The sequence below is a fragment of the Polyergus mexicanus genome, unplaced genomic scaffold (genome assembly GCF_030449975.1).
Source record: "Polyergus mexicanus isolate NDT 795.1 unplaced genomic scaffold, iyPolMexi1.0 SCAF_12, whole genome shotgun sequence".
In the NCBI taxonomy this organism is placed as follows: Eukaryota; Metazoa; Arthropoda; class Insecta; order Hymenoptera; family Formicidae; genus Polyergus; species Polyergus mexicanus.
Genome location: NW_027223332.1, coordinates 7620611 through 7633358, shown reverse-complemented (window position 1 = coordinate 7633358; position 12748 = coordinate 7620611). Strand labels below are relative to the sequence as shown.

Below are 12748 nucleotides of genomic sequence, written 5' to 3'. Positions count from 1 at the left end.
AAGCAGTGGTATCAACGCAGAGTACTAGCAGGTAATTCACTTCTGAATTCTCTCATATCAACAATAACTTTTTGAATTACTTTTGCTTCGGATTGTATTCCACCTTTACGTGTGTCTTCTTCATTTGTGTTATTTGATTGAACTGCAAGAGTCAGACAATCTCCCGATTTTCCATCTTGATCTTCTGGCACAACCATGGTCTGAGAAAGCAATAAAAATTATAATGTAATTGCTGAATATCATATTTTGTTTATTAAATAATTTAATTCTTACACTTTTCGTAATAATCAAAGAGTGAAATGCTTCTTTTTCCCGGCGTAAGGAAGTAAGATATTCTTGTTCCTCGACAGATCCGCCATAAATCAAAAAATATACTTTCAGATCTAATGACGGATTATTATTTTGATACACTTCTAATTGTCTCACGGTACCGATATCGGCTACGTATAAAATAATATTGTTCGGCGTATGCTCAGTTAATGCTCGCTGTAAAGCCATCGAGTCTCCTCCCTTCTTTATAGCTTGTATGAAAACAATAGGTGCGGATGTCGCGCAATTAGTTACATCTAAATCTGCCAGCTTTAAAATCACAGAAAAATTTATGTAGAATAGTATTTTCTATAAATATACGCGCGCGCATACACACACATATATATATTTACTATAATATATATTATATATAATATTCAAATTACTTGCGAGCATTCTTCAAATAATGTCTGGTGTTTTATGTCTTCTGTGGAAGTACTTGGCTCAATTTCTTCTATGCATTTTTGCGTCAAAGTGAGTACATAGGTATCTTGATCATTTTGTGTATCTTCATCTATATTATTTTCAGATGTTAATTGTTGCTCTTTCATATTTTTTCCATTATTGCTACTTGCCTTTTGTTCTTTATTATGTGACAATTTTTTTAGGGCTTCATAAAATAAGAATTTATTTGCACCCATAGTTAAATAATTTTTCAATTGTTTGCATATGTTGTTATCATGAACTAAGATAAGAACTTTATTAATATTTTCACTGTCTTTCTTTTTACATTTTTGTTCTTGAATCTCAGATAAAACTTCTGATAAAGCTATCCATTTTGGATTTGGTTCTGGTTTTAATTCATCTTTATATGTATAAACTCTGCTTCTGGCATACTTAAATAAATTTTCGACTTCATCCAACATTATCCAGCCACTGGCTTTCACAGCATATTCCATAGTCCGTAAACGATTCAACATAGCGTAGAATGAAACCGAATCTTCATATGTCAAAGATATAATAAGGGATCGCAAGGTTTTTAAATCAGAAAACAATTGTTTGGTTGTTGTACTAAGTTGATGCCAGATTGGATCTAGTTGCAAATGTAATTGCTTGTGAAATTTTTTTGCTATTGCATTCTCCACAGTTAATTCTTCTAAGTCTAGATATTTATTAAGTCCCTTCAATTCTTTCACAATATAATTCATAACATCAAGCAAAGCTGTTTGAATGTTTTGCATTTTTGGTGTGATTTGTACATGTAATTCTATAACATCAGGCTCGTGTTGAGACAAACAATTATTAATAGTTGTATGAAAGCGCGGCCATAAATATAATTTTTTTACAAATAGCGCTTTCATAACTCGCTCTACTCGTGAATATCCAACTGTAAAAGCCAATGATGAATTTGTAAACGCCTTGATAAATCCAGTCTTATTATTTTGTCTGTACAAACGCAGCGCAAATGCTTCTTGATATGCATTTAGAATATTGTGCGCTCTGTATACAAGAATACCAGTGACTAAGTGCAATGGAACTCTGTTCTTTAATAAATCTACCACCAAGATACGACCTGATATAAACAGCACTCCACCCTCCAAATACATTATTTCCCTATCAAGTTTGATAACAGATTTTATTAAATGCATATATAAAACAAAAAAATAAAATGTTTTTTAATATACCTTTCATTAGAAGTACATTCAGCATTGATAACATATGGCAAAGTACTAGTTCCATAACTTTTAAGCAGATCAATGAAGTAACGTTCATCATGATCAGTGGTTCCTAGGATTATAACTAAGTTGCTTGGATCCAAATAAGCTTTTATTACATTAGCAAAAACAGTTTCTATACCAAGACCCCTATAATATTTTCCATTCAATGATTAGACAAGTTATTTGATATATGATAGCAAGAGCAAAATAATGATACTTACTTAGCTGCAATAACTAATCCATCTTCTTGGATGATTTCAAGGAACATTTGATTTTCATATTCCAACATGTTTATTGATATGTCCCAACTCAATTTTTAAATTCCTTAATTATTTTAATGTTTAAAACAATAGTTGAAATAAAAAATCCATGAAATACCATATCAAATTAGCAAAAAATGAGATGTGGACCCTCTAGAATAAGATATTATGAAAAATAATTAAAATATATATCTTTATATAAAATAAAAATATAAAAGTGATAATTTATATGGCCGCTTACCTTATCTCGATCTTTATAACTACTCTTTGATGTTTGATCGTATGGTATAGTGTCGTCTTCAATAATTAACTCCGATACCAAAAGAGTATATTTACTAATTTCATGTGATGGATGGCCATAAACACCAATACTCACAGGTCTTTTAAAACTGAAGATTAACAACACATTATATAAAACGCTAAAAGTAAATTTATAAGAATATAATATGTAACACCTTTTGGGAATGAAAATGATATCTTCCCCACAAGTTGTTGATTGCAAACAATAATGATCTGGTTCGTATGTTGGTTTAGTTGTAGTTTGCGATGCATATAAATCTGCATCACCTGTTCTAAAAAGTATAAAGTATACAATATAAAACATATATAAGTTAACAGAGAAAAAATAAAAATTTCCGTTTAATGAATAAGATAATTAAAAATCTTGGAGAAGAATGCAAGAAATATTAACAAACATAACACGATTAAACTACTACTCACAGTGATGTGAGCCGTATTTTAATATAACCGTCGTATGTCAAGCTGTAATATTTGTAGGAACCACCGGGTACATCGTCACTAACATAGTGCAATAATTCCTCTTCAAATGCTAATATGCAAGTTATCTGAAAGTTTAACAGATAATTCTCTTTACGTGTGCGCGAAAACTCTGCGAAGCTAATGTTTTCGAAAGTATTTCTCGAGCACTTTAGCCGCACAGAATAGAATTATAACCTTATCGTACCAATGTCGCAATAACAAATATTGCCTTCATAGTATAGCACATAACATTATCGGCGAATAATATTGTTATCTAATATTGGCTCTTGCACTTTATACGTTGTATGGACAATAATACAATTGTTTAATTGTGCGCTTAGTCACAGATTAGACTTATAGCTATCGAAATCGCTTTCATAAACATATTACGTAAAATTATATTTGAACTACATTGGCGACGTTCGTAAAATTGAGAGCATCAGCTGATCATAAGAATGGCATCTAATCGGCTTTATGTCCCTTTGTTTATATTCTGTAATAAATAATAATGATTTGTGTTATTTTTTTTCAGTTTCAAATAATAATAATAAGATAGATCATAGAATTATGTTTTTATATGACATGAAAATTGTAATAAGAGAACTTGAATGGGATTTTGCTTCTTACAAGTTACGTATCGCGAACAGCAGATGTCGTTTCTTTACCTGTAAACTAGAACTAGGGTGCATTTACCGCACTTCCTTGATCCATCATACATCTCACACGTTTATTCCTTTCGTATATGTTGTTTTATCTTCGTAAATTACTGGTATAAACGAAACGAATCAAAATATTATGCTCTATAAATCTATTCTTTTACAATCTTTATAGCTTTTGACGAAAATTACTTAAACTGTACACATAAAAAATACCACGATAGTTTTTTCTATTCTAAAAATATTCGTAAACATTTCTCTAACGTAATCTGCAAATAATAATTTTATTAAACAGTAATCAATTATAATTCTGTAGATCGAAATATTTCACTGCTTAAGAATCCTTGCTATTATCGTTTAAAATAAGGTTAATGCGCTCACTTATTAAGAGACTATATGACCCGCTAGATTTCATAATCGCAGCGAGAGCAGGGCACGAGATGCTTGTAAAATCGATACAACTCTAAACAATACGATCAACGTGATTACTGTGATAAGTAAGTATATAGTTGCCATTAACAAGGAAACAATTATTAAGTCTCTCATTAAATAATAAAGGCATTTCTTTTAAGAGGTGCACGCGCGCAGTACGCATTAAAATGAAAATAGAAATGATACGGAAGCGTGTCGGAGATGACGAAACGCCTACCGCAACCACATCACTATCAGGTAAACTCCATGTATTAAACATCTCGTTAGTCGACAGACCCTTAGTATTTATGCAAATTTACCCGCGCTTTATGCACGGTCTACGACAATGCGTAATTCGCATCCAGCTGCCTTATGACGCTGCTCCTATATCGCGTAACCGCTATCGACTATGATATCCGGCGGCACGGCTATTAGTAAACAAGGTATAGTAATTACCGCATATAGCAGCGCGAAAGGGCCGAGGTAATTGCATCGAGAGGGAGACTTAATAACGACCAATTAAAGCGCGCGCAACAGCGGAAAATGTATTTTATTTTCTTCGGTTCTATATTTCTTCTTCCCTCCCGTTAGATACGTGTAGGAAAAAAAAATAAAAAATAAAAAATAAATAAATAAATAAAGACCATCTGTCTGTGCTACTCTTAGCGTGACCGTCATTATTAATTCCTAGGGACGAGAGAATTTCGACGATATATTTGCTATCGCGAAATCTTTCTCCGCGGGAAAAAACGCGCTTTCGATTTAATTACACGTGTTTCGAAATTAATGACGGTTATTCGATTCGCGATGGAAAGATCCATATCTAATCTAAGTCAGCACGTATACTCATATTTCATTTTTCATACATGCCGTATTGAAACATACAATCTGAAATCAATTGTGCGTAGTTTTTTTAATAGAATAAAATTGGATTACGTTTCGAGAAGGGTTACGTGTAAAATATCAAGACTTTTATCTGTTTTAAAGAGACTGTATTTATTTCGATAACTGCTATCAGGACGGTGAGTTTTTCAGGAGAGAAGCGAAATGTGTTGTAATAGCAGAATGATGTCGCACGTGAATAGGGCGGTTATCCAGAAGCTCATATTTCGTCGGTGCATTATTCCTTCATTAAAAAGAGAAGAGACTTTATTTTATTAACGAAGAAATGTATGGATAAAGCGTATGCTGCAAAAACACGAGTTTTAACGTCTATATTTAAAGAATGCTAATAGAAGAAAGGATAATAAACAAAGATTAGGTTACTTCCATTGCAGATCATTGAAATTTGTATATTGAGGTTCTAAAAGAAAAAAAAATTTAGCGAGATACAAAAGATATAAGATGTGTTGAATTTAGCGACATTTTTTTTATAATGTATTTCTTTTATCATTAAAATATTATCGGGAAAGTTTAAGTTCTTCTAATTTTTCAACAAACAAAACTAGGCGTTACTTGTTGAACTAAGCTAAATATTTATTTTTCAAGCAAATTTCTTTTTACAGCATTTCTTTTTTTTTCTTTTTTTTTTGCATAAAGTATTTAGAATAATTAATATTGTTAATTTATGTAATTATATGTGTAATTTTTTAGTATCCGTATTGGAATAGAGGACAAAGATTTTATTTTAAAAAATTTCACAATTTAATTAACACTTTTTATTTAACTTTCCCCTATTCGTTTTTCGCGCGAACCAAAATCTAATCATGTCGTGTGAATTTCAATTCTACCAACTTTATAGATTTATTCTTTGCAGTTGTATTTACTGCTATTCATTTTCCCTCTCTTTCTCTCCAACATTTAATTAGAAACCTTCAGTACGAAAGCATAAGTGCAGTTACAAAGAGCAGATCTTACAAGTAGAGATTGTATTTCACCCGGAAAGTCGCTTCGCATCGGTTTGCTGACCATGGTCGTCCATGGCTTTAAGCAATTGTACGCGTTCTATTAAATTCGCTAATCTTTTCATCGCGGAGTGTAAACAGTGCTTACAACGACCCCTTCCCCGGTCCATCGAAGCGGAGACTTGATCGCAGTTAAGGATTCTGCGCGCTCGCGCTCGCATACATATTTGTCAGTACATTGGTCGAGCACACACACACACACACACAAACATATATATATATATACGCTACATCGTTGCAAGTGGTATATATATGCCCTCGCGCAGTGAATCGAACCTAAGGGTGGTGAGAAGTGGGGGATCGGTGGCCGCGGGGTGGACGGGGCTGCGACGGAGGGTCAAAAAATGCGAGGCTGCGCGCGCAGCCGCTTTGTCTCTCTCGCCGAGCGGTGGCGCGGCGGTGGGGGTGGCGCTCGGAACCACGAGGGGTCACCAGGGATCCGGCGAGCGAACTGCATCCTCTCAGTCGGCCGCTGAACCCGCGCGTCGCACGGTTGATACGTGCGTTTCTCGCGCTCGATCGTCCGTCCGTTCGTTCGTTCGCCTCGCGTACGGCTCTATTCGTTGCAGAGCTCTTCGCGTCTTTCCTTTGCCGTCTCGCTTTCTCCGACTCTCGTATCTCGCTGCGATCGGGCTAACGCGTATACAGTGAGATTTGCACGCCTTTTTGTTCTTTCCCCCGGAGACGACCGACCGGCTGTCCGTTCGTCCGTCCGTCTATTCGGAGGTGTTTCATCTGGGGAGAAAGCGCAACGGTCATCACGGCTTCCGAGACCCGGCCAGGAAATTGCGAGACTATTCCTCGGATTTCCGGTGGATTCTCCGCTGCAACGGATCGTATCCTACGAAAGTGGCCGCGACGACGACGCGAATCTCTTCTGCATGGTAAGTACACTTGAAATTATTCCACATTGACCGGTGACTTGCTCACTGGTTGATGATTTATACAGCAGATTTGAAGGGACAAGTGGATGAGAAGGTGGCTTGTGTTATTGTTTCAAAAGAAATCGATTATTTTTTTTTCTCAACATGTTTTAAATACGAGATAATTGCCATCATAAACTTGTCTCTCCAGTTTGAATTTTTTTCAAGTGGCGCCTTCGATTATCGTAACCGTGAAGTTTGCTGACAAGCAAGATTTTCAATACGAGGCGTACATACGTGTACGCAAAATGTTTTTGCAAAAGATCGCATCCTATATATAACCAAAGCACATTCAAATTTGCAATATGAACTTTTGCACCGATTTACTGCGGTTTATCGTGTCACGATATGATTTTCAATACATAAAAGTAAAGTAGGCAGGTTATGTTTCCCTAACTATATACTGTTCGTTTAAAAAATTCCACTCTCTATTACCGTTGTATTATATCAGAGGATATACTATCACACATACATATAATAATAAATGAAATTCACCGATATAAAAATAGCCTTGATATTCGATTTAAGAAAATCGATCGAATAAAATCTAACAAAACGTTATTTGACGCGAATAAGTTAGATTAGATTATATTATGTTTCCGGTATTTTTAAACATGTCAATATATTTTATGATTCCCGAGAAACCAAGAGCAATTTGTGGCGTGCAAAATAATTTTCTATAAATCGAACAATGATTAATTACGAGTCATAAATAAAATCACGTTGCGAGCGATATCCTTTGGAGGATTAAATCCTCCTCTATGTTCGTCTTAGCTGAGGAATTAAACTCTTTCAGCGTTAAAGTCCGGATTAACGCGATCGGCTTCGAGCCGTCATCGACCGGGTTTAATCTCGAAGAGCGATCAGTTTTTTTTTCTCCTGCAGAAATCTCATCCTTCTTGCTACCGCGAAGACACAGACTGCACCAAAATCGAATATCCTCTTTTTTTTCATTATTATTTTCATTAGATTCCTCGATTCATTTGAAGAACGATTTTTTTTTAGTTTTCGGAAAAAAAATTATGATCCTTTAAATTTTCAAATTTGACGTGATTTTTATTATAACTCAGTTTCGAGATGAAATTTTATTAAAGTTTATGTAAAATAAACTGAGAAATACTTTATTTATTGTCACAAATATTTTATGTATTGTCTGAAATTTAACTTATAACAAACTTTACATTTTTTCTCGTTTATTCTCCAAATCCAGCAACTCAACATTTTCTTTTAGAGAGAATCATTTTAAAAAGAGTCAAAGAGTTTATAGAGGAAAAAAGCATCCGAGATAGGATTTTGAGATATCTCGCGTATGTATCACTATATAATACTACTTGCGATAAAAGCTCGCGGAGCGATTCGTTAATGAGCGCGCCGCAAAGAAAGGGAATGGCCGCGCTCTCGCCGGGTTTTCACACGTGTACGGCAACACGTGCAAAAGTGACGCAACGGAGAGAAAGATGCTCGCGGGATAGAATAGGGTTTTTGATTCCGGCAAGACGCGCTTGCATGCGATCCTCGAATTGTGGTATGACTTTGATCGCAATATGATGTATCGCAGTCTATTTTAGAGCGTCTATTTTTATACCTTGAAATTCTTTGCTTGCTACAAAAGCTATTAGAAAATGAAATACATGTAATTAGTATGAAATCTCTGTTGAAATGTGTCTGGTAAAATATATTGTATATTATATCGAGCTTGAAGCGCGCGAGCTTAAGCAGACTCGTATGAGTGCGTTAATAATCTGGATATAAAAATTCCGGCAACGCGTAATTATCATGCTAATATTACTGTCATCATCGGCAGTCGCGATGTTAGATAAGCAATGTTTCCGCATATCGATTATCCCGAGAAAGCGCATCGTGCATCGATGATCGATGGTCTCGCGTGTGTGATGTAACGCGACATTTTCAAACTTTCCGTTTCTCTCGTGATGACCAGATTCTCCTCCGACCGCTGTTTATCTGATATTTTTCGACGCTGTCCCCCAGTATCAAGTGTTGTATCCCGTAAACGTAGGAGCGATACAGTCGCACGTGTTGAATAACAATGACGCACGTTTTCTCTCGTTTCCGAGTGAGGGCACAAAATTGTGCGCATGTCTCGCATCACATATAATCATAAGTACAATACACTAAGAACAGAATTAACATTATACCGAACTAGGCTATAATACCCTACGGTCGTGTGTCACGCGCGACTATATGTACACGTCGCATTTTAGCATGTGACGGGACTTCTCTCTCTCCTTTCCCTCTCCCCTCCCTCCTTGTATCTCGTTACTTCCTCCGGACGAGATACAATGAAAAAAAGGGCAAATTATAGGCTGCTCGAAGTATGTCTTCATACGCGTACGGAGTCTTTATCGAGCCCTTGACGTATCTTCAGGAAGTAGGGCTCACCTGGCGTACGTTGACTCTGGCATTTTCAACTTCTTTCTCTTTCCTCTCTCACGTATTATTTCTTGAGAAACTTTTATATATATATATATATATATATATATATATATATATATATATATATATCATGTTCTTGTGCTACGTAATATTTTATGCAATCGATTTTTTTGATATTTTTATCACTTAGCAATCTAATCATAATTAATGATAATAAATAGTAAATATATTTAGTAAGCAAATGTGGTTGCTACATTTAAAGGCTTTCGACCAATTTCTCGCAACGTTTCGCGTTTCCTTCTGTTTAAGCAATCTTAATAACATAAGTCATCAATAACCGCAGTTCAGCATAATTGCCGTAATTACAACAATATTCCCATCACGAGGAAAGCTACTGTCCGTGCTCTAGCCCCAAATTAAATGCAAGACTACGTTTCCGCGCTCTTAAGTGTTAACAACATTAATTATCGGTAATCGCAGTTTACTACTATAATGCTAATAACATTCCCATTCAAATTGATGCTCACGATAATTGTTCGTAAATTGAATGCGACATGTGAAGAGAATTACGTTTAATCATAACGGCGTTGTCATCGAGGAATGTCAGGAGGGGACTTTCGTGATTCGATTGCAGGCTCGCTCGAGAGCGCAAACCGCCAAGTTATGCCAACTCTAACATTAGTGTCGCAGTATGACAATCGATCTTTCCGGCCAACTCGCTGTACTGGACGCGTGCTCGACTACCGCAGGTTTCCGCTACGAAAATTCAACTCTGTGTTTATTTCACAGTCTTCGAAATACCAAACAAATGTCTATCACAAATTAAAGTTAAAAATCGCAAGTTAAAAAGTGTGACGAAAAAAATATATAATAATATAAAATGTAGATTTTTAAAGATTCATATAATTATATTAAATTCTATTTATATGATTATATTAAATCTTTATGACTATATTGAATTTTTATTTTTTATGTATTTATTGTATCTGATGTAAGAGAATGTGTGTACTTTATATCATCGTACATAAATCTATCTCTCTAATTATTATTGTGAGTTGTAATCGGATCGCGATTATGATTAACAAACAGCTAATCATATCTCAAGAATAACGCCACGTCGCGAAAGAATAATGGGCTTGATCTTATGTAAAAAAAAGTGCAGCGCACATGTACAAACGGCGGCGATAAAGAATAGTGTCCTTTACGGTTATCAACGAATTATATCTCTTATTCGCGGCAACTTTCATTTACGCACGCTCGCGATTACGTATCTCGGATATGTATTCGAGATGCAGTAAAAGGGTAGTTGTACGCTCCAACGATCACATTCGAGCGTGGACATTTACGATACATTTTCATATTATTTTATTTGATCTCATATCTCTGTTCACATTTAGGTATCTATTTTATGGCAAAAGCGTCTGTTTTTTTTTCTTCTTCTACGGATATCGTGTTAAATGTCAAGATAGAATGGGCATCGGACCGTCTTTTGATACACCTAAAAAAAAAAAAAAAAAAAAAAAAAAAAAAAAAAAAAAAAAAGTTTTCGTACATATATTACCGGCTAATAAGCGAAATATCACGTGCGTTGACTCAAGATTTGTGCACGCCGATAAAAGGCGACGTCAATATTTGCGCGACTTATCGATTGACCCTTAAAACCATATGGCAGGACTCAGGTTCTATTACCGGCACTTTGCCGTGACAAACGCGATCTTTTTTCTTGCGACGAGGAAGTAATAATTCTCGTATCCAGCATTATTCTTTTTTTTTTTTTTTCCTTCTTCTTTGTCACGGCACGTACAAATTCGGGCTCTGACTTGAAAAGGCCAATGCTGTTGTCGTAAATTATAAAGTCGTCGCTATTGCTTCTGAAAACATCTCGGTGTCAGAGTCGCGTCAAGCCTACCTTGCACGGTTATAACAATAGGTATAAATTTGCAATTTATTTTATTTTCAATATTTTTATGAGAATAACTTTTCCAAGTCTTAGAAAATATTTATTATTATTTAGATAGAATTATCTTTTCTAATAATTATTTTCTAATTTTATTTTTTATTATAATTATTTTTATTATAATTAATACATTATTTAAATTATTGTGAATATTTTTTCTGAGTATCGTCTGACTTTCTATCGAAGATTTTTATTAAAGACTTCTATCAAATCGATTATTATTTGTATCATAAAAAAAAACTATTTATAAGAACGCTTTCTCTCCGATATATATCACTTAAAAGCGTTTAACGCGATGACTACAGACATTTCGATTCACATTAGGCGACATTACAATACTAATACATCCATTCAGTTTCCATTATCTCGCATACAGTAGAGCTATTCCGCTCGTAACATCGGCTTACGATCGACACTGTCGCCTTCCGGACATTTAAGATCCCCTTCCCTCCCTCCTCCTTCTCTCCACGAAAGCACTTTGGCCGGATAAACCTTTTAAAACGTCAGCTCGTCAGCACAAGTCGGAATGTCTCATATTCACGAAAGAGAGAGCAGAGGAGAGAGAAGAGTCTCGCGATGGACGCATCTTTTCCCGAATTTGTCGCGGCCTTAAAAGTTTCGTTATGCGAGCAACCATGTACACCGTGAGCTTTTAATTGCTCATATTTTTAGCTTCGGTATCTAATGATTCGCTCGGAGCGATAAACTTTTCCGTTCCCTGAATCGATCGTTTGCTTTGCTCTTCCATATCATCGTCGCCATGAATCGTGTACCTGAGCTCTATTCTTGAGAGAGAGAAAGAGATAACAGTGACATATATCTTTCCCCGGATCGGATCCGAAGGACTCCGCTGTTCGCAATTCAAAAGCAAAAAAAAAGGAAATACATAGGTTCGAGGAGGAGATAAAAGAATGGACAAAAAATCAATTATGGCTCGAGTACGAAAGCGTGCATTTGCAATAAAATATCGTGCGCGATCGGTTGCCATGGTAGATGATTAATATGTCTAATAGATCGATGACGCGCTGCGGCGAAATAGCAAACGAGATTGTGCGACGCATCATCGTATATATCCACTGTTATCGAGCTCCACCGCGTAATATTAACCCCTTAGTATATACATACACGACCAGAAAAAATTGAGACAGTAAAAACAAATAAAATTTTAAGAGCGCGATTAAGATCTCTCATCGTCAATTAACGACATCATTACATTGTACTGATTAACATGGAAATAATAAATCGAGATAACATATCGCAAAATTGCAGCGTATTTTTATTTTGCTTGTCATCAATTTAAAGAAGTCTTTTTACCGTAATTAAAAAAGAATAATATTATATGACATTAACGAACCTCGAACAATAATAAAACGATATAATATTTTATATTTATTCGTATATCGCGTTATTATATTTTTTCTATAACCGATCGATTCGCGCAGAATTCGTTTCCATCGTGATGCACGCTCCACGTCTCTTTGTCCACGTCCATCCAGGACGCGGATCAGAATTGCGGC

General features: G+C 35.4%; 2 protein-coding genes across 3 annotated transcripts in view; one reads left to right on the top strand and one right to left on the bottom strand.

The window, feature by feature from the left end:
- Mei-9 (DNA repair endonuclease XPF mei-9) overlaps positions 1–3387 on the bottom strand; it is a 4311-nt gene extending 924 nt beyond the window's left edge. Inside the window, 9 exon segments of the mRNA XM_070305310.1 lie at positions 30–200; positions 274–579; positions 696–1863; positions 1935–2114; positions 2189–2291; positions 2492–2616; positions 2683–2799; positions 2948–3072; positions 3192–3387. Coding sequence (XP_070161411.1) covers positions 30–200; positions 274–579; positions 696–1863; positions 1935–2114; positions 2189–2291; positions 2492–2616; positions 2683–2799; positions 2948–3072; positions 3192–3233 — 2337 coding nt within the window. The 5' untranslated portion in view covers positions 3234–3387.
- A 3047-nt stretch (positions 3388–6434) lies between these two features.
- Positions 6435–12748, top strand: part of LOC138938290 (uncharacterized) — a 139221-nt gene continuing 132907 nt past the window's right edge. For both annotated transcript variants that reach the window (XM_070305151.1, XM_070305152.1), the window contains exon 1: positions 6435–6841. The gene's annotated coding sequence lies outside the window, so the exon portion shown is untranslated. The remainder of the gene's footprint in view (positions 6842–12748) is intronic.